General features: G+C 38.3%; 2 protein-coding genes across 11 annotated transcripts in view; one reads left to right on the top strand and one right to left on the bottom strand.

The window, feature by feature from the left end:
* LOC141405572 (uncharacterized) overlaps positions 1 to 16,384 on the top strand; it is a 396,796-nt gene extending 380,412 nt beyond the window's left edge. For 2 of the 3 annotated variants that reach the window (XR_012413228.1, XR_012413229.1), the window contains exon 4: positions 15,964 to 16,092. Coding sequence is in view for 1 of the 3 variants with exons in the window: in XM_073990085.1 (XP_073846186.1) it covers positions 14,922 to 14,933; positions 15,964 to 16,230 (279 nt within the window). In the remaining 2 variants the exon portion in view is untranslated. Of the gene's footprint in view, positions 1 to 14,829; positions 14,934 to 15,963 lie in introns of those variants that run through there. The other variant, XM_073990085.1, reaches the window with a different exon arrangement.
* LOC141405569 (G-protein coupled receptor dmsr-1) overlaps positions 1 to 22,837 on the bottom strand; it is a 344,854-nt gene that overhangs the window by 104,640 nt on the left and 217,377 nt on the right. The gene's annotated exons all lie outside the window — the stretch shown is intronic.

Genomic DNA, 22,837 nt, shown 5'->3' on the forward strand with positions numbered 1-22,837 from the left:
CAAAAAAATCAAAGTGATTCAAGAGGAAGTCTTAAAGTGAACTTATCCAAAATTTTGTGGTGGAGGTACCCGCAGGAGTGGATAAATATAGTCCATATTTGAACATAATCTATATATTGTAGATATATTAGGATGTGCAATGTATAGACCACATCGGCCACTATCTTCAAGAGTTATCGTGCGCACAATTTTTCCGAACATTTTTGAACTTTTGGGTGGAAGGTACCTTAATGAGTTTACCGATATGGCTTATCTTCGAACTTAAATTAAGTTTGGACAAAATATTACGAAGGTCATATTGCGCTCCAAACACCTCACACGGTGTCATAGGGATTTTTTTGCAACTTTCAGGCTATTTTCTCAGGAAGTATGGACTTGCCCCTGATCAAACTTGTACCGTCGTATGGAGGGCAGTGAATACAAGTTATTACAACAAAAATCAAAGCGATTCGAGAGCAGGTCCTAAACTGACCTCATCCGAAATTTTGTGTGGGAGGTACCCGAAGATCTATTTTAATTTTAATAAATTTCTCGTTGGTGTCGAGCTTAATGACCGATGATGTTTGCAAGTGAAAAAGGAAAGCCGAAGAGACTCATCAGACATATCGGCCGTGGAATGGCTTCGCTATCCATCAAACATTTCCTTTTCCAAATGCAATTTTGTTTTCAAAAAGATGGACATTTGTCCATTGATTGTATGGCTTCAATGACAAACGCTTACATTTTGTTCATACATATTTAAATTTACATAAGGGGCTGACATAATGTGGTTTTGGAGCCATCTGTGTACAGATGACAACTTGGTGATGAACTCGACTCCTTGCTATGTCGCTCACAATTTTCAAGTTGTTTACCATCCTTTACCCCTCCTGGTAATTGATGTTCTGTGGTCAAGTTGCAGGATCTTTTTCAAGAAATTCGGAGTTAAAATTTAATCTCTTGAACAACAATTAAGTCTCACTTGTAAATATGCCTGGTAAACTTTTTTCTAGGAATTTTGGCAGTTGATTTTTGTAAGTTTGGATCGAATATTTCTGGAGAAATTTCTATCTTTGCTTTGTTAAGATTTTTGTCGTCTTTTGGATCTTTACAGTGGTTTGCACTATCAGATCAAACAATTCCAGGCCAATAAGTTCAGGACTAAGGTACCACATATGATTTATCATTTTATTATTTCCTTTATTTGATATTTGTTTGTGAATGCCTTTCGTATTAAGTAAATCTTCAATCTTCAATTCAATAAGTTTTGTAAAATCAATAACCGAAACTCTCACTTATAAAACTCAGTTGTTATCGTGTGGGATACCAAATAAATAAATAAAATAGAAAAAACATTCTGTGGGCGTTAAACCAGTCTCGAACGATTTAAACGCAAGGTGCTTCTACGGCCTCTTGTTCTTGGAAAGTGAGCTGAGCAGTAGTTTTAAAACACTCTCGCCTACTTCGAACTTGGATTTGTCACTCGCCGACCATTCTTATAGAAATCTCTTGAATATGTTTGGTTGATGTCCGGATGTGCTTCCAAACTTTCAGTCAAAAATTCCTCTCAACAATTTTTCTAACAAGTTTGTACAGTGGTACAGAAGCTCTCGACCTAATATCTGCTCGAGCTGGCGAGACCCCATTATTCTAGGCATTTGTACACTGCTAGTCTTTTGTTTCTCCCATGAGCTACTGTCGGTTTCAGGAACGCCTAGGAGTTGTTCTTTACCTCCATGTGATACCAGAACAGCAACCCGTTTTTTCTTCCCTGTTTTGAGAACATCTGGTAATAGTTTTCCATGCCAGTGCACGCAAATACCCTCGTTCCTTGAAGCTGTTGCGTGTATTTTTCACCGTTTACTCTCCGCTGTTCACGGATAAAGCTTCTAGAGATCTTATATTTGTAGGAATCCTCTCCGATAGCTTCTACTGTAGCCAAAATGATACTAGTAACGTTCCTATACACTTTACAGGAGTCCAGCACCAATGACAATTTCATAGTTGCAATTTTCTTGAAGCCACGCTTGATTGTTTTCGGGACAGATGGTTCTTCAGATTCTACGATACGTTTAGCATCAAAACAAGACATAGACCTCATTGAAAATCTATTGAAATATGAAAACATTGACACACAAATTTCAGAAAAAGGAAATAACCACATGATTAATAATCTGTGGTATCTTAGTCCTGAACTTGCTGACCTGGCATTGTTTGATCCAACGGTCAAAACGCCGTAAAGAGCCAAAAGGCGACAAAAATCTTAACAAAGCAAAGACTCCAATTTGTTCAGAAATATTCGATCCAAACTTCGAAAAGAGCAACTGCCGAAATTCCTAGAAAAAGGTCTGGCATAATTCTTGTTGTTCAAGAGATTAAACATTACCTCCGAATTTCCAGGAGGCGCAAAGGATGCTAAACAACTGGAAAGTTGCGAAGTACATAGCAGAGCGTTCTTCAAGTAGTCAGCTGTACCCAGATAGCTTCGAAAACCACATGATGTCTGACTCTTGAATAAATTTAATTTAGAACAAAATGTAAAAGACATTTGTTTTCATTCGAAAAATTGATAAAAAGGAAGAAAATGTTTTTTTAATAGACTCCATTTTCGCACAAAGGCTTACATAGTCACGTTTTTCGGGGCATTGGCTTTATTATCTCGAATTCAGTAATACTTACGTAGTTTGTTGTTCAGCAAGAAATGTTAAGAACAGAATGGCCTTTAATTTAATGCTTAATATGGACAAAAAGCCATTCCAGAGAAATGGGTCGCCGAAGTCGCTAAATAGGCAAAAATCGAGATTTTCATTACTTCGGGGCTCCAGTGGCACATGTTAACATATTCCATTTGTGTTCAAACTTTGGCAATCTTAAAATCTGACCAAACTAAAAACTTTATGCGGGTGCTGCCCTAAAAAAATCCGACATCGATTTGTTCCCTTTGAACAATAACCAGCCCATTGCTGCAAATTATGACAAAGAAAATATTGAATTTTACATAGAACGTTTGATATTTTATCAAATATTCTATTTTTACATAGTTTAATAATAAAAAAATGGTTTTACGATACCATATTTTTATACCCTACACCACACTGTCGTAAAGGGTCTCAATAACATAATAATCTGCTGAAAAATCGACGTTAAACGGTCAACAGTCTTACTTTAGAACACTGTTATGTATTTTTGATTTTTTTTCCAACTTTAAATGGCAATTTTACGACTTTTATGACGATTTTCGGCCAAAATCTGTTTGCATATTTTGCATATTTTTTGCATATTTTGCATATTTTTTGCATATTTTTTGCATATTTTGCATATTTTTTGCATATTTTGCATATTTTTTGGCATATTTTTTGCATATTTTTTGCATATATTTTGCATATTTTTTGCATGTTTTTGATATGACCCCAAATATCGAAAAATTGACCCTTAAAACGCCTAGATCCAAAATTTGAGTCCAATCGGATGATAAATAAAAAACATGCAAAAATCCGATGTCTAGTAATATATCTACGAGACATGGATCAAATACGAATATGGACTTTATCGGTCCACTTCTTCGGTTAACTCCCACACAAAAATTTCGGAAAAGTACAGTTTAAGACATCCTCTCGAATCCTTTTGAGTTTTGTTGTAACAACTTTTATTCGCCGACCCCATTACGACGGTGTTAGTTTTTTTTCAGTGGCAAGTCCATACTTCCTGAGAAAATGACCAGAAAGCTGTAAACCTCCCCAATGGCACCATGTATTGTGGATGGAGAGCGAACGGATAAACCGATTTGATCCAAAATTTGGCAATCGCAATATTTTCCCCAAAGTTAAATCAAGTTCTATGATTGGCCTTATCGGCCCACTCCTTTGGGTACCTCCACCACAATAGTTCAAAACCTTTCGCTAAAATGGTGCGCACTATAACTCTCGAAGGCTGTAACCATTTGGTCCATACTTTGGACATGGTAATATTTCTACGAGATATAGATCAGGTTTGTAGTGGCTGGTGCGCACGACAACTCCCAAACCGAACACTACGTTGGTCCACACTTTCCATATCGTAATATTTCTTAGAATATTAGTTGAAATTCGCCATAAACGGAGCAACCGATTTGGTCCAAACTTTGAATCTCGAAATATTTGGTCCAAACTTAGTTTATGTTCAAAAGTGGAACTTATCTGTTCAATCCTTAGGGTACCACTCACACATATGTTCAATATTTTTGTTTTATTTTTTATTTTATTTTTACCTAAGTTTCTCCTATGCCGTTTACAGTGATATTATGTTTTTCGTGGGCAAGTACGTAAATGTTTCCTGATATAATTGGCACTATCGAGAAGAATGACTCCAAAAATAAGACACACTTCCAAAATGGACTATGTCGGTCCATTCCTTTATGTACCTCCCTCGAAAAACTTTTGTGATTTTATCCTAATCCATATCTTTGTCGGCAAGTTCATACGCCCCATCTGAAGATCCTCTAAATACATACGTTTTTGGGAAAAAGGTTTCCAACCACACAGGGTATACCTCCGTCGGCAGCGCCGACTGATACTTTTTAACTTCTTTTAGGCAAGTTCATACGTCCAAAACGAATCCACTGAAAACCCCCCTACACTACATTATTTTTGGGAAAAAGGATATAGGATATGTGAAACCGGTATTCGATCTGTCCATAGATGTCTCAATTCACACAATATAATGCCCACTATTTGTGATACCTAGCCCAATAACGTGTAAAACCTAAAGTTGGCTACATCTGCATAGGTTTACTATCGAATACCTTCAACTAAATATGACATATTTAAAGTACAAAGTGTTATAAATGTATAAGTTCCCGAGTTGTTCTTACTTGGCGGACGCCGATTTCTATCTCGCCTACTGTTTACACTGTTAAGCAATGAATAATAATTGTCATTTAACTGCTACAACTTAAATACAAACAACAATCCTTATTAAGGATACTACAATTAAGAACTTTAGCTCTTTTCCTCGTGTCTAGCTGGAACGCAACCCCAAAAAATTTTGTTAAATATTAATAATTTTTTTTGTTTTTACCCCCAATAACTGTCATAAACTATATCCGTGATTTATTATACATATATATGTACATACATATATGTACATTCATATGTAACGTCAACCTAGTTTTTTGGAATAGTGTCAATTAATTGTCAAAAGCCGCCAAACTCTATCGAATATTCATGACGAACGAATTTCGATGATTGCCTTGCCCACTCTATTCAAGTGTGTGTGTGTGTTTTCCTGTAAGTGTGTGGGTGGCAGCCCAGTATGAGGGGGAAATAAATCAAATATGTGATTGGTTCTGTCAATCAAATGTAAAACATTAAACGGACACATTAATTGAGCAATATGTAAGCGGGTTTGTGCTGGAGTTTTATTAAACGTTTATTATGTGCTGCAAATGGTTGATGAACTTATGATGACATGTATTCTGGGAATTATTACTACGAAAAATCAATCCAATTTATTGTCGCTAATTGGTCGAACAACAAATTAGTTGGAATTTCAATAGTATAAAGCGATACATGGTGACATTGAATGAGATTACAAACTATAATTATGAGTTTACTGTTGGCGTTAATGAGATTTCGAAGTTTATCATAAAGAGGTCAACTGTCAGACCTCCACTCAGTCTATACGGAATAAAATTATAGCATTGTAACAAAGTCGAATGGGGATGAAAGAAACCAAGGAACGGTTATGGCTGGCTTTAACATGGCGAAACCTAGGGCTTATCTTAATTTCACTTTCATCTCAAGTGGAAAGTAGCCTTATGTGGTATCACCTGGGCTTCTGCATTTGACACCCGTTAAATATAGTGAACTAATTTGTGCCGCGCGTTCTAACCATAAGAACTTCAGTTGGGCATTGGCCTAATATCCCACCCCTATAAAAACTATGTATTATAAAAAAATAACCGAAAAACTGTAAAGTTGATGACCCAGCAAACGTTTCAAGGACCGTGATCTGAGCCGGGAATGTTCGCATATAATCGGTGTCCTGTACATGATATAACAATTATTCTAGGTGCGTAGAGATGTTTTTTAGACCCTTTCTAAATAAAAGGGTACTTCTATACAACCTTTCTGAATAAAAGGCGCTTCTATACAACCTTTCCGAATGAAAGGGTGCGTCTACAGAACCTTTCTAAAGAAAAGCGTGCTTTTACAGAATCTTTCTAAAGGAAAGGGTGCTTCTACAGAACCTTTCTAAAGGAAAGGGTGATTCTTCAGGAAAGGAAAGGGTGCTTCTACAGAACCTTTCTAAAAGAAAAGGGAGCTTCTACAGAACCTTTCTTAAGAAAAGGGTGCTTCTACAGAACCTTTCTAAAAGAAAAGGGAGCTTCTACAGAACCTTTCTTAAGAAAAGGGTGCTTCTACAGAACCTTTGTAAAGGAAAGATTGCTTCTACAGAACCTTTCTAAAGAAAAGGGTTCTTCTACACAACCTTTCTAAAGGAATACGTGCTTCTACAGAACCTTTCTAAAGGAAAGGGTGCTTCTACAGAACCTTTCTAAAGGAAAGAGTGCTTTTACAGAACCTTTCTAAAGCAAAGACTGCTTCTACAGAACCTTTCTAAAGGAAAGGGTGCTTCTTCAGGACAGGAAAGGGTGCTTTTTCAGGAAAGGAAAGGGTGCTTCTACAGAACCTTTGTAGAGGAAAGGTTGCTTCTACAGAACTTTTCTTGAGGAAAGCGTGCTTCTACAGAACCATTCAAATGGGAAGGGTGCTTCTATAGAACCTTTCTAAAGGAAAGGGTGCTTCTACAGAACCATTCAAATGGGAAGAACCTTCCTAAAGGAAAGGGTGCTTCTACAGAATATTTCTAAAGGAAAGGGTGCTTCTACAGAACCTTTCTAAAGGAAAGGGTGCTTCTACAGAACCTTTCTGAAGGAAAGGGTGCTTCTACAGAACGTTTCTAAAGGAAAGGGTGCTTCTACAGAACCCTTCTAAAGGAAAGGGTGCTTCTACAGAACCTTTCTAAAGGAAAGGGTGCTTCTACAGAACGTTTCTAAAGGAAAGGGTGCTTCTACAGAACCTTTCTAAAGGAAAGGGTGCTTCTACAGAACCTTTCTAAAGGAAAGGGTGCTTCTACAGAACCTTTCTAAAGGAAAGGGTGCTTCTACAGAACCTTTCTAAAGGAAAGGGTGCTTCTACAGAACGTTTCTAAAGGAAAGGGTGCTTCTACAGAACCTTTCTAAAGGAAAGGGTGCTTCTACAGAACCTTTCTAAAGGAAAGGGTGCTTTTACATAACCTTCCTAAAGGAAAGGGAGCTTCTACAGAACCTTTCTAAAGGAAAGGTTGCTTCCAGAGAACATTTCTAAAGGAAAGGGTGCATCTACAGAATATTTCTAAAGGAAAGGGTGCTTCTACAGAACCTTTCTAAAGGAAAGGGTGCTTCTACAGAACCCTTCTAAAGGAAAGGGTGCTTCTACAGAACCTTTCTAAAGGAAAGGGTGCTTTTACATAACCTTCCTAAAGGAAAGGGAGCTTCTACAGAACCTTTCTAAAGGAAAGGTTGCTTCCAGAGAACATTTCTAAAGGAAAGGGTGCTTCTACAGAATATTTCTAAAGGAAAGGGTGCTTCTACAGAACCTTTCTAAAGGAAAGGGTGCTTCCAAAGAACCTTTCTAAAGGAAAGGGTGCTTCCAAAGAACCTTTCTAAAGGAAAGGGTGCTTCCAAAGAACCTTTCTATAGGAAAGGGTGCTTCCAAAGAACCTTTCTAAAGGAAAGGGTGCTTCCAAAGAACCTTTCTAAAGGAAAGGGTGCTTCCAAAGAACCTTTCTAAAGGAAAGGGTGCTTCTACAGAACCTTTCTAAAGGAATGGGTGCTTCTACAGAACTTTTCTAAAGGAATGGGTGCTTCTACAGAACCTTTCCAAAGGAAAGGGTGCTTCTACAGAACCTTTCCAAAGGAAAGGGTGCTTCTACAGAACCTTTCCAAAGGAAAGGGTGCTTCTACAGAACCTTTCCAAAGGAAAGGGTGCTTCTACAGAACCTTTCCAAAGGAAAGGGTGCTTCTACAGAACCTTTCCAAAGGAAAGGGTGCTTCTACAGAACCTTTCCAAAGGAAAGGGTGCTTCTACAGAACCTTTCCAAAGGAAAGGGTGCTTCTACAGAACCTTTCCAAAGGAAAGGGTGCTTCTACAGAACCTTTCCAAAGGAAAGGGTGCTTCTACAGAACCTTTCCAAAGGAAAGGGTGCTTCTACAGAACCTTTCCAAAGGAAAGGGTGCTTCTACAGAACCTTTCCAAAGGAAAGGGTGCTTCTACAGAACCTTTCCAAAGGAAAGGGTGCTTCTACAGAACCTTTCCAAAGGAAAGGGTGCTTCTACAGAACCTTTCCAAAGGAAAGGGTGCTTCTACAGAACCTTTCCAAAGGAAAGGGTGCTTCTACAGAACCTTTCCAAAGGAAAGGGTGCTTCTACAGAACCTTTCCAAAGGAAAGGGTGCTTCTACAGAACCTTTCCAAAGGAAAGGGTGCTTCTACAGAACCTTTCCAAAGGAAAGGGTGCTTCTACAGAACCTTTCCAAAGGAAAGGGTGCTTCTACAGAACCTTTCCAAAGGAAAGGGTGCTTCTACAGAACCTTTCCAAAGGAAAGGGTGCTTCTACAGAACCTTTCCAAAGGAAAGGGTGCTTCTACAGAACCTTTCCAAAGGAAAGGGTGCTTCTACAGAACCTTTCCAAAGGAAAGGGTGCTTCTACAGAACCTTTCCAAAGGAAAGGGTGCTTCTACAGAACCTTTCCAAAGGAAAGGGTGCTTCTACAGAACCTTTCTTAAGGAAAGTGAACATTTCTAAAGGAAAGGGTGCTTCTTCTGATCCTTTCTAAAGGAAAGTGTACTTCTTCAGAACCTTTATAAAGGAATGGGTGCTTCTTCAGAACCTTTCTAAAAGAAAGAGTGCTTTTATACAAACTTTCTGAATGAAAGGGTGATTCTACAGAACCTTTCTAAAGGAATGGGTGCATCTACAGAACCTTTCTTAAGAAAAGGGTGATTATACAGAACTTTTTTTAAGAAAAGGGTGCTTCTACAGAACCTTTCTTAAGGAAAGTGAACCTTTCTAAAGGAAAGGGTGCTTCTACAGAACCTTTCTAAAGGAAAGGGTGCTTCTACAGAACCTTTCTTAAGGAAAGTGAACCTTTCTAAAGGAAAGGGTGCTTCTACAGAACCTTTCTAAAGGAAAGGGTGCTTCTACAGAACCTTTCTAAAGGAAAGGGTGCTTCTACAGAACCTTTCTAAAGGAAAGGGTGATTCTACAGAAACTTTCTTAAGAAAAGGGTGATTATACAGAAACTTTCTTAAGAAAAGGGTGATTATACAGAACTTTTTTTAAGAAAAGGGTGCTTCTACAGAATCTTTCTTAAGGAAAGGGTGTCTCTACAGGAAAGGGTGTCGAAGCACTTTTTAAAGAACAGGGTACTTGTTCAGAACATTTCTAAAGGAAAGAGTGCTTCTTCAGAACTTTTCTAAAGGAAAGGGCGTTTCTTCAGAACCTTTCTTAAGGAAAGGGTGTCTCTACAGGAAAGGGTGTCGAAGCACTTTTTAAAGAACAGGGTGCTTGTTCTAAAGGAAAGAGTGCTTCTTCAGAACTTTTCTAAAGGAAAGGGCGTTTCTTCAGAAGCTTTCTAAAGGAAAGAATGTTTGTATACAAACTATCTGAATGAAAGGGTGCTTCTACAGGATATTTCTAAATGAATGCGTGCTTCTACAGAACCTTTGTTAAGGAAAGGGTCATTTACCATGAAAGGGTGCTTCTATATAACCTTTCTGAATAAAAAGGTGCTTATATAGATCCTTTCTAAATGAAAAGGTACTTCTATAGATAGGGCATATACGATGCCCTCGTTAGCCAAAGAGCTGAGGTTATAAATAACAACTTGCGCCTTTTGTAAGCGCAACAAAAAATCTTTCAAAACGTAAATAATAACATTTTAATTTTCCACGAAAATATTTATCACAAACAGTTTACCGACAAAAGGAAATAATAATTCATTACCAACAACACATACATTTCATGGCATGCCATTCCATTTGGTTTGGGCCTTAATTTATTAACCCCATTAAAACTAAGCAGCAATTGGAAAAATCTATATAAATTTCCTCCATTCCAAAAGATTACATTGCCATATTTATCTTGGCAATCTTTAAACCAAAAATAAAAAAAGAATTGCAACTTTGGCATGTGACGTTGGCTAATCGTAAAATGTCTGTCCCCGTGCTTATCGTATGGCTAGTCAGTCAGCAGCCGCCACTTCGATAGCCAGTCAGAGATTTGAAATTATGATTATTTATATTTGTGTAAATATGTTTTTCTTTTGCCAATTGCTTGCAATTGTAATTTCATTTGCAATGAATTATTTAAATAGTCAGCCAGCCAGCCTGGGTTAAATATGTCCAAATTCGTTTGATAGGCCTTTTCATGTAGACATTAAAGACTTGGGAATTTTTCTCCGTTGCTTTAATTCGCCATTGAGGCCTTGCCGCATTACATATTAGATGTGGAGATTGTGTTCGTTTTAGTAACCTGTATTTTATTGCTGTGTCAACAATTTTGATTTGCCAAAATGGTAAACGATAGACGTTGAAAAGTTTTGCCGAGCAGCAAGTAAAAGTAAACAACAGTCGTGGGATGGGATATTATGGAAGGCAAGGCACCGGACAAAATATTTTAAACTGAATAAAAATTTATTTTAATTTCAATTTTATATTTCATATTTTTGTTAATCCAGAAAAAAATTATACGTATCCGATTTGGTAGTAATATTTCCTTCATTTCCCTTCCCCAGACACGCCTTTAAATTCTATTGATTTGTGACTAAAATCAACTGCAGTGGCTCAATTAGTGCACTTGCAAAAATCAATCTCTTTTCTTACTATGTAATTAGTTGTGTGATGATTTTCTTTTATATTAGTACCCTTATTCATTTTTTCAGAAAATTACTTTCAAAGACCCTAACTAAGCTATTGCCACAGCAAACTGCATTAATGTCCAGCCTAATAATTTCGCCACAGACTTTATTTATGGAACCAGTTTATGCAATGCCCAAACTGCGGTTACATATTTTACGCACTTTTCACAAATAGTTCTGTTTTATTTTTCTTGTTATTGATTTTGAAGTGTGGGCTTAAAGTGTGGGACAAGAAAACAGAAACTCAAACAGAAGTATTGAATGAAAACTCCCAAGTAGTACTTTTTATTGTTTGTTAATTTTTGTTGTTGGTGTTGTTTTTATTTAAGATTTGTCAGACTTTTTCTACACCTGTGTGAACACATATCTACAGAAAAAAATGTTGGCAATGAAGGTATGACAAAGAACTTGGAAACAAAAACTTGTTGAACTGTAAGAAATAGTTATACGTTTGTAAAGAATTTTGTTGGGTACAGTTGATTTCAGAGAATAATATACTCCAAAGAAATTCTCAATATTTGCAATTGGAATTCTTCACTCACTTTCTTCATTACTACATGGGCCTTTGGGTGCATAGTAGATGGCCCTTTGGTTCGTCTACTGTAGAGTAGATGGCCCTTTGGGTCGTCTACTGTAGATTGGATGTCTCTCTGGGTCGTCTCCTCTATATTAAATGGCCCTTTGTGGCGTCTACTGTCGAGTAGGTGGCCCTTTGGGTCGTCTACTGTAGAGTATATGGCCTTTTGGGTAGTCTACTGTAGTGTGGATGTCTCTCTGGGTCGTCTCTTCTATATTAGATGGCCCTTTGTGTCGTCTACTGTAGAGTAGATGGCCCTTTGGGTCGTCTACTGTAGAGTAGATGGCCATTTGGGTCGTCTACTGTAGAGTAGATGGTCCTTTGGGTCGTCTACTTTAGCGTAGATGGCCCTTTGGGTTGTCTACTGTAGAGTAGATGGCCCTTTGGGTCGTGTACTGTAGAGTAGATGGCCCTTTGGGTTGTCTAGTGTAGAGTAGATGGCCATTTGGGTCGTCTACTGTAGAGTAGATGGCCATTTGGGTCGTCTACAGTAGACTGTAGAGTAGACGGCCCTTTAGGTCGTCTACTGTAGAGTATATGGCCCTCTGGGTCGTCTACTGTAGAGTAGATGGCCCTTTGGGTCGTCTACTGTAGAGTAGATGGCCCTTTGGGTCGTCTACTGTAGACTGTAGAGTAGACGGCCCTTTAGGTCGTCTACTGTAGAGTAGACGGCCCTTTAGGTCGTCTACTGTAGAGTAGATGGCCCTTTGGGTCGTCTACTGTAGAATAGATGGCCCTTTGCGTAGTCTACTGTAGAGTAGATGGCCCTTTGTGTCGTCTACTGTAGAGTAGATGGCCCTTTGGGTCGTCTACTGTAGAGTAGATGGCCCTTTGGGTCGTCTACTGTAGAGTTGATGGCCCTTTGGGTCGTCTACTGTAGAGTAGATGGCCCTTTGGGTCGTCTACTGTAGACTGTAGAGTAGACGGCCCTTTAGGTCGTCTACTGTAGAGTAGATGGCCCTTTGGGTCGTCTACTGTAGAGTAGATGGCCCTTTTGGGTCGTCTACTGTAGAGTAGATGGCCCCTTGGGTCGTCTACAGTAGACTGTAGAGTAGACGGCCCTTTAGGTCGTCTACTGTAGAGTATATGGCCCTCTGGGTCGTCTACTGTAGAGTAGATGGCCCTTTGGGTCGTCTACTGTAGAGTAGATGGCCCTTTGGGTCGTCTACTGTAGAGTAGATGGCCCTTTGGGTCGTCTACTGTAGACTGTAGAGTAGACGGCCCTTTAGGTCGTCTACTGTAGACTGTAGATGGCCCTTTGGGTCGTCTACTGTAGAGTAGATGGCCCTTTGGGTCGTCTACAGTAGACTGTAGAGTAGACGGCCCTTTAGGTCGTCTACTGTAGAGTATATGGCCCTTTGGGTCGTCTACTGTAGAGTAGATGACCCATTGTGTCGTCTACTCTAGAGTAGATGGCCCTATGGGTCGTCTACTGTAAAGTAGATGTCCCTGTGGGTCGTCTACTGTAGAGTAGGTGGCCCTTTGGGTCGTCTACTGTAGAGTATATGGCCCTTTGGGTCGTCTACTGTAGAGTAGATGGTCCTTTGGGTCGTCTACTGTAGAGGAGATGGCCTTTTGGGTAGTCTACTGTAGAGGAGATGGCCTTTTGGGTAGTCTACTGTAGAGCAGATGGCCTTTTGGGTCGTCTCCTTTAGAGTAGATGGTCCTTTGGGTCGTCTACTGTAGAGTAGATGGCCCTTTGGGTCGTCCACTGCAGAGTAGATGACCATTTGGGTCGTCCACCGTGGAGTAGATGACCCTTTGGGTCGTCTACTCTAGAGTAGATGGCCCTGTGGGTCGTCTACTTTAGAGTAGATGGTCCTTTGGGTCGTCCACTGCAGAGTAGATGGTCCTTTGGGTCGTCCACTGCAGAGTAGATGGTCCTTTGGGTCGTCCACTGCAGAGTAGATGGTCCTTTGGGTCGTCCACCGTGGAGTAAATGACCCTTTGGGTCGTCTACTCTAGAGTAGATGGCCCTATGGGTCGTCTACTGTAAAGTAGATGGCCCTGTGGGTTGTCTACTGCAGAGTGGATGGCCCTTTGCGTCCTCTAGAGTACAGTAGACGGTCCTATTGTAGGGTATATGTTTCTTTGGGTCGTCTACTTTAGAGTAGATGGCCCTTTGGGTCGTCTACTGTAGAGTAGATGGCCCTTTGGGTCGTCTACTGTAGAGTATATGACCTTTTGGGTTGTCTACTGTAGAGGAGATGGCCTTTTGGGTCGTCTACTGTAGAGTAGATGACCTTTTGTGTAGTCTACTGTAGAGGAGATGGCCTTTTGGGTCGTCTACTGTAGAGTAGATGACCTTTTGGGTAGTCTACTGTAGAGTAGATGGTCCTTTGGGTAGTCTACTGTAGAGTAGATGACGCTTTGGGTCGTCTACTGTAGAGTTGATGGACCATTGGGTTGTCTACTGCAGAGTGGATGGCCCTTTGCGCCCTCTAGAGTACAGTAGACGGTCCTATTGTAGGGTATATGTTTCTTTGGGTCGTCTACTTTAGAGTATATGGCCCTTTGGTTCGTCTACTCCGGAGTAGATGACCCTTTGTTTCGTCTACTGTAGAGTAGGTGGCCCTTTGGATCGATAAATGTAGAGTAAATGGCCCTTTGGGTTGCCTACTGTAGAGTAGATGGCCCTGTGGGTCGTCTACTTTAGAGTAGATGGCCTTTGGGTCGTCTACTGTAGAGTAGATGGCTTTTTGAGCCGTCTACTGTAGAGTAGATGGCTTTTTGAGCCGTCTACTGTAGAGTAGATGGCTTTTTGAGCCGTCTACTGCAGAGTAGATGGCTGTTTGGGTCGTCTACTGTAGAGTAGATGGCTTTTGGGCCGTCTACTTTAGTGTAGATATCCCTTTGGATTTTTGTTTTCTTTTTTTTTTTAAGAAGCACCTGTACATTTTGTAGCATGTTCCACTGACGGCCTCACACCTATGTCTGCTTTTTCACAATTCTGTTGTACTTGTCTTCTAGATTTTCATATGTAAATTGTGTATTTCTTTTGTAACATATTTCAAATCAATGACTGCCGTCAATTGCATTCGAAAACCGAAAGTTTCTACCACAATATTTGTACACAAAAATGTTCTTCGATTCGAGAAAAACGAGCACGAATTTAGTTTCGGCCAATTAGAAGATATGTCTGTTTATTTGGTGCTCCATTAGCCTTGTATTGTGTGGTGCTAATGCGACTGGGTGACTTACAAGCGTGTATGCACCACTACTTGTGGCATATTTCTATGCTGCAACCACCCAGGCACACACACGCAGTAGCCGCAGCACCATTTTAACTATAAATATTGTTGCAAATTCTATAGAACTGATTAGTTGCAATCGCTAACAAAATCAAGTTGGAATAGTGCGTAATTATTTTGGAAACAACAACAACAAAATAATTTTGTTCCATTTTCAAATACCAAAAAAAAGAGAAAAATGAAATTTCTTGTAAGTTTCAAGCAAACGATTTTCTTGATTTGTTATACAAGTGCGGGATCTTCAACAGAAAAATAACAAAAATAATACTTTATAAATCCATCAGAAATTGTGTTGAACATTTATAAGAGTACCCTCAGAGAAATCTCATAACTAACAAAAGATAGTTAATGTGAATTCATGCTGAAGTTCTATTTAGATAATTATTTTGTCATACACAAAAGAGAGAGAGAAAAAGTAGATTAAGTCTTATTCGAAAGATAAGGAAGGACACATGGGTAAACAAACCGAGTACACCAATTTCCTCTGTAGCGAAAAGGTCAACAATGCAATTAATGTCCTTCAAAATGTCATTGCAATCATTAATTACACTAAACAGCAGCTCTTTGGAAGCAACAGCATCATTACAAAATTCCCGCGAGCTACGTTATATTGTGAAAAGACTCTTCAAATTGCTTTCGTTGAAAGTCATCACCATCATCATCGTCATCGTCAACAGCAAAAGCAACATCATGGTTTAAAATGAGCTTCCTTTTTATTTTTATGATGTTTTAATGAAATGTGCAATGATGAAAACTAACAATTGAGTAATGGACGACCACCATTGGCAATGTTTCGATTTTAGTTGGTTAGTAGGTGGTAAGCGCTAACCATGGGTCATTAGTTTCAAGTTAATATAGCTGGCGAACAATAATACCGAATTTAAGAGTGTTTCGAAGGTTGTTTTTTTTTCATAAAATTTTAAGGAACTTCCGTGGTCTGTGAATGTTGTCGAACACTAATTTTGTTTTACTATTTTGACACAGGTCTAGCTATGGACTTGTAGAAAACAAATACATGGCAAAAGGATAATCTACTTTTTTAATAGAATTAAAACATTCCCAGTAATCAAAATCCTAATTCCCATTAACAATGTACTGTTGTACAACTCCTACAAAATTATATAATTCAGTGTTTCATATAATCAATATTGCAATATATTCTGTAATTCAATATTCCATTATTTCTTTCCTTATAATTTTTTCTATTTTTCCAATTGCAGGTGCTTTTACTAGCGACGGTTGCCTTATGCCAATCTGCTCCTGTTGAAGATGCAAAATCAAAACGTGGCCTTCATCTAGGACTTGGTTATCATCACTCCCCCTTTGTGTCCCACTCATATATTGCTCCAGCTGCTGTTGTACATCATGCCCCAGTTATTGCCCACGCGCCCATTATTTCACATGCTCCCCTCATTGCTCATGCCGCTCCCGTCTATACATCACATCATATTTTACCTGCCTATCATTCATATCATCATTTCAAGTAAATTTCCATCCGCCACTGGACTGGATAACAATGTTGTTGACTCTACAACCCAGAAGGATAAAAATTGATGCATGCAAATTTTTCGATAAAAGGAAAAAAGTCAACAACGAGGGTCTATTGTTAAATAAAATACAACAAATTTAAAAACATGTAAATGAAACAAAATACAACAACATTTAAAAAACATGTAATGGAGTTGAACAAGAAGGGCATGATTTTTTTAAATAGGCTTTAATAGATTGAAATTAATAAAGTTAAAATTTTTTGAAAATAAATAAAAAATATAAATTATAATCCTCCTTGGGTGTGAATAGTGGAAGAATATCCAAATATATCTTGGATGAGTGGGAATCGAATAAAAAGTCAGGCACTATTCATCGGATTTGGAAGGAGTGTCTTGAAGTAAATATTCATTGATAAATGAATCTACTGGACTCTGACCTCTCTATGATGTCAATTTTACCCAGTTGCATTTAAAGGTAGTGAGCTACCATAAGAACGATAAAAATCTTGAGTTGGGATAGTAACCCACACCCATAAAAACACAAAGAAAAAGAAAAACAAATCCCTCTAAAGCAGGGACGAGCTTCTTTGCTTAGATCGTATAGTGAGGGCGCCCACTGAGTTGTTTTTGCATTTGCTTCTCTCTCTCACGTACAGTGTAAATGAATGAAAACAAACAAAAACATAATGTGGTTGTTGCTTTTTTCACTCATACGTTCATACATGTCTTCGCTTTGGTTGTATTTCTGCGGTCGTCGCTGCTCTAAAGTTAATGACCCACAGTGATTCAGAATCGTTTTTGGTGGTCAAAACTCGATAACTTTTGATTTTTTTTCGATCATATTGGGTCTAGTAGTTGCAGAAAACTTCGGTCGGAATTAAAATTTTGAGTATTTTTCCATATTCTCCATATTTTGCATCAAAATATTAGTGTTTTTTCTTAATTTTCTAAACTATTAAAAAATGGTAAACACCAATAAACAAACCATAAAAATACATAACAAATTATTATTATTATTATTATTATTATTATTTTTTTTTTTTTGTAAAAAATATTTTTTTTTTTTTTGACAAAATTTTCAAAAAGTTGAAAATTTGTTCAAAAATTAAAAACATACTCCTTGGTTTGCAAAAACGCATATATTTAAAAAACAAGTAAGAACGGCGTTAAGTTCGGCCGGGCCGAACTTGTTATACCCTCCACCACAAGTTGTATTGAAGTAAAATGGAATAATTAGTTTCCTTTCGTGTATGAAGAAGACTTAATACTAAATTTCAGCAATTTCGGTAAAACAATGTGAGGCACCATTCTATGAGGGCTATTTCAAAACGTCGATCTAAACCGACAAATTTCTGACGGAAAGTTTTTAGGCTCAAAGAAGACTAAATACCAAATTTCCTCTATTTCGGTAATAGAATGTGGCTAAAACTAAAAAATACCGAAAATCAAGAAGTAAGCTTCTATGAGGATATAGGAAGACGTGGACCTATACTAATAATACTCTTCTGGAATATGTTATAACTCTTGGAAGACGAAATAACGAATTTCAGCCATTTCGGTTGGATATTGACGTCACAATCTTCAGTATTACGAAAATCCGGACGTACCGTTCTATGGGGGCTATATCGAAACGTGGACCTATACCGACGAATTTTAGTCAGAAATGGGGCAATATGAAAGCGTGGACCTGTACAGACATATTTCTGGCGAACAGTTTTATATCACATTGAAGACTAAATACCAAGTTTCAGGCATTTTGGTGGAATATTGAAGACACAACCTTCAAAATACGAAAAATCGGGAGGTACTTTTCCATGGGAGCTATATGAAGGCATGGACCGATACCGACAAAGTCCTGTAGGACTAAGACTACGTACCAAATTTCAGCCATTTTGGTAGGATAATGAAGCTAAAACCTTCAAAATACCGAAAATCGGGAGGTACCGTTATATGGGGGCTATATGAAGGTGTGGACCGATACCGACAAAATTCTGGGGGAAAGTTTTGTACCTCAAAAGAAGACTACGTACCAAATTTCAGCCATTTTGGTAGGATAATGAAGCTAAAACCTTAAAAATACCGAAAATCGGGAGGTACCGTTCTATGGGGGCTATATCAAAACGTGGACCGATATATCCCATTTTCAATACCAACCATCCTGCAAGTAATAAAAACTTCTGTACCAAATTTTGACTCTATATCTTTAAAATTGCGAGCTGTATCTTGATTTCAACATACAGACAGACGGACATGGTCAAATCGACATAGAATTTTATGCTGATCAATAATATATATACTTAATAGGGTCTCCGACGAATATTTCGATGCGTTACAACGGAATGCCAAATTTAATTATACCCTCCATATGGTGGAGGGTATAATAAATAATTTAAATGGGAAACGGTATGGAAAAAACACACATTCGGTCGAAGTTAAAATTTTGAACACTTCAATATCTTCTGTCGAAGAAAATCCTTGGACACGCCTCTTTTCTTGATGTGTTGGCGTAAAAAGAAGTCATTGGGTGCAAAGTCAGGCATGTACGGAGGATGACCCATCAATTTCACGTTTTGACTCGTCAGCCAGCAAGACAGACAGACGGACGGACATTGCTTTATCGACTCCAAATTGTCTGAAACGGATTTCGTCTAAACATACATGGGGTCTAAAATCATAATTTCGATAAGGCACATTTTGCCCGTATATCACCAATATTTTTGAAAATTTAACATAGCTGAAGCCAAGGTTTACCCTTTTAGAATACGCGACTTGTGATTCTATATTATACAAATTAAATATTTTTGGATAAAATGAACTGTTTTTGGACGTGGCAAAAAATATTGGCCTTAAAAGATAATTTGGGTGGAAGCTGTGGCTATATTTATGTTAAAAAATGGGTAAAAATGGGTTGAAGCCACCATTAGGGTGTCCAAAAAACCGGTTTTTCCAAACAAAACGGTTTTCGGTTAACAGAAATTTTTAATTTTTTCAAAAACCGGTTTTTGGTTTTCAAAAATTTTCAAAACCGGTTAACCGGTTTTGTTAAATAGGTACAAATTTGCTCATAATTGATATATATTTGATTAAAAATGTGCGGCAAGGGGTATATTAAGTATAATGACTTCGTTATTACGAGTATATAATACTTATCTCATAATATCCTTGTTATTGGAAAATAAACCTCGAAGTGGGGACAGCAAAATTAAGACCGAAATTCTGCCCTAAGGATAGTAAAAGCCCTTACAAATATAAAATTGTGTACTAAAAGAATTAAGTTTACATTTTATTAAGTTCGGATTCTTCGTCTTGCTTTGCCAACCTCAAATTATCGTGAAATGCCTGAAAATTCGGCGGTCATTTTAATAATGACTAAGTTGGGCCAACCACTCGTTTTAAATTGTAGCTACTATAACTCTAGTTCCTAGTTCACTGTATTAGTTCCAAAATGTATGAGTAACTTCATACAAACTAACGTGCGATATCACGTATACGCAAATGGTGGGTACCATTGGAACTGCGCAGTGAACTAAATTGGCACAACTCTACATTTTACACAAAATATTTTTAAGATTTTAAGATATCTGACATTTAAAACTTTGCCCTACCTGGCGTTAGTTAAGTTTAGCTTACATTTAAGAATACAATTGTAATGAAATATTTAAAATATTACTACTTTTTTTTAAACCGGTTAACCGACACAAATAACCGGTTTTTACGGTTAACCGAAAATGACGTTTTTGGCGAAAACCGGTTTCGGTTTTGTAACCCAAAACCGGGTAACCGGTTAACCGGTTTCGGTTTTGGACACCCTAGCCACCATGTCTTTTTTGTTTTCTCTCGATTTGTGAGTAAACCACACTTCTCTCTATTTTCCTGTCAAAGAAAAAGTAGAAGCAAACTAAATAAGGATCATCTCACTAATGTATTACTTTTCAAAATTTGAACTGCTTCCGCCATTAAATGATGCTGACATTTTGAAGCCAGATTTACAGTGTTTTTCGAAATTGTCTTTTAATTTCATTCCGCAAACAGGAATTTCAAAAAATCATATATAGGATTATAGTACTTGCGATTCTGAGTTATTTGATACGTATATTGTGAATGTAGTCTGCACAGCTTCATAGAAATCTGCATTCAAATGCGGAAATTTTGTGCGAACATTTTTCTAAAAATCATATTTTTCGGGTCTAATATTTGCAATTGTCTCTAGAATACCACGCACTCCATTGCACATTTTAGTTTTTTAAGTTCCGGATCCAATAAATCATTCCTCGTGAAAATCCATCTACAAAAACGCGAGTTACGAGAAGTTCCAAAGTAGAAAAATCACCTAAAATTGTTTTTGAAAATATCGCGTATTTTATCGCGTTTTCTGCGGATCGTTTCCACTGCAATGAAAAAACTAGTGCAGCGTCTTCGTTCTAGCGGAAACAGAGATTTGAAAACTTCACTGATAAGGAAGCTACATTCATTTTATCCCAAAAAATAATGTGTGATGCTACATCCACGGTTCTTGATTGATCGCCTTCAAATAGATATATATCGATGTAGATTTTCATGGTGAACACTGAAATCGGATGCGGACAAAAATTGTATGCACTTTGCGCAAATTAGCGATATTTTATATGTTTTTTAATGCTAAGATGCAGCCGATGCTACATCTTAGAGTCCAAATTATATTTCGAAAAATATATACAACTTAATAGACATGACCTTGCTGTACATGAAAATCACATGCGGACAAAATGATTTTGATAATTACGCGATTTACAGGTATTTTAAAATGCATATAAATTAAAATGGGTTATTTGACCTCTATTTTCATTTCAGAAGCTTTGAAATAAATCCTCATCAACCCAATTACCTTCCCTAATGGGAAGGTTAGGTTAGGTTAGGTTGAAAAGAGGGGCGAGTACTCGCCACATGTCCTGGTGGACATACACATAAGCCATGAAGTAGGCCTGTTGTGCGCTCTAGTCTAAGTTTTTGAAGAAGGGGACTCTACTATAATTTAATTAAGGAACTCTGTTCCCTTAACAAAATCCCGTAATTGTTTTAGGTCGTCTACAATTACCTGATTAAGATCTGGTATTGTGTCGTTCCCTAAGAACTGGGATCTGATGTTTGCGAAAGCGGGGCATTTGCAGAGAAAATGCTCCAATGTTTCATCATCCTCTCCGCATGCCCTGCATACGCTGTTGTCTGCACAATTAATTTTGTGCAGATGAGCTTGTAAACCGAGGTGACCTGTAAGAACACCTGTAAGTCTACTCAACTCTGCTTTACCTAGCAGTAGTAGGTTTTTAGTTTTTTCCTCATTTGGGTCTCCCCATAGGATTTTTGTGGTTTCCCCTAATTCCTCTCTATTCCATAGGGATAAGTGGGCATTTTTTGCCCAATTTTTTAACTCTAGCCGAGACGCATTTAGTGGCTTTGCGTTCGCTAGGTTTACAGTTGCTAATTCCCTTCCCTTTTTTGCCAGAGAATTTGCTATCTCATTACCTCTATTCCCCGCATGTCCCGGTACCCATATTATACGCACCGTGCCATGCTGAGTATAGCTGTTGATCGAATTTATACAATCCAGGACTGTTTGTGATTTTACTGTCTTGGATGTTATTGCTTTGATTGCAGTTTTACTGTCCGTAAGGACGTTTACAGTAGTTGGCCTCGTGTTGGCATTTAGCCAGTTCAGACACTCTGTGATCGCTCGGATCTCCGCTTGATGGACCGTATTGTGATCCGGCAAACGAAGAGATATTTCGGTCTCTGGTTCTTCAATAAAGAGACCCAGTCCCGTTCTCCCACCTAGCATTGAGCCGTCTGTATAACAGCAGTTTCCAGTCGGCATTTGTGCTAGATTTCCGCCGATCCACGAGTCTCTGTCTGGAATTAATGCCTCGCATGAGGCAGCTACAAATGTTTCAGGTATACGGTCCGATGCAATGTTATCCATTGACTCTCCCGTTGTTACCTGTAGAATGTTTTGATGGTATGTTACGTGGTCCTTACTGATCCACTCGTCCATCGCTTTAAGTCGAATAGCTGCGACAGCCGCTTCATACCTTATCTGGATTTCTATTGGGTGTATATATAGAATAGTTTCTAAAGCCCTCGTTGATGTTGTCCTCATTGCGCCGCTTACACTTAGACAGCACATTCGTTGGACTTTCTGTAGTATTTTAATATTACACTTTTTATCCATAGCTGTCCACCAGACTACTGATGCGTATGTTAGAATAGGTCTAACTACGCTTTTGTATAGCCAGTGTGTCATCTTAGGATTAAGACCCCACTTGGCGCCTATAGCCCTTCTACAGGTTGACCAACATCTATGAGCTTTATTGGCTCTTTCCTGAATATGGTCTTTCCATTTAAGTTTCCTATCCAGAATTACTCCCAGATATTTGACTTTATTGGAAATATTGATCGTCTTGTTTAGGAAAACTGGTTCTTCAAAGTGTCCCAGTTTTGTTTTCCTAGTAAACAGACATATTTCCGTTTTTCCGGGTTTACATTAAGACCTCTTGGTCTAGCCCAGTTATACGCTATTTTTAGGGCTGATTCAGCTCTTCTGCATAGCAAGTTTGGATTTTTACCCCTC

The sequence above is a fragment of the Musca autumnalis genome, unplaced genomic scaffold (genome assembly GCF_047663935.1).
Source record: "Musca autumnalis isolate F117 unplaced genomic scaffold, ASM4766393v1 scaffold_5, whole genome shotgun sequence".
In the NCBI taxonomy this organism is placed as follows: domain Eukaryota; kingdom Metazoa; phylum Arthropoda; class Insecta; order Diptera; family Muscidae; genus Musca; species Musca autumnalis.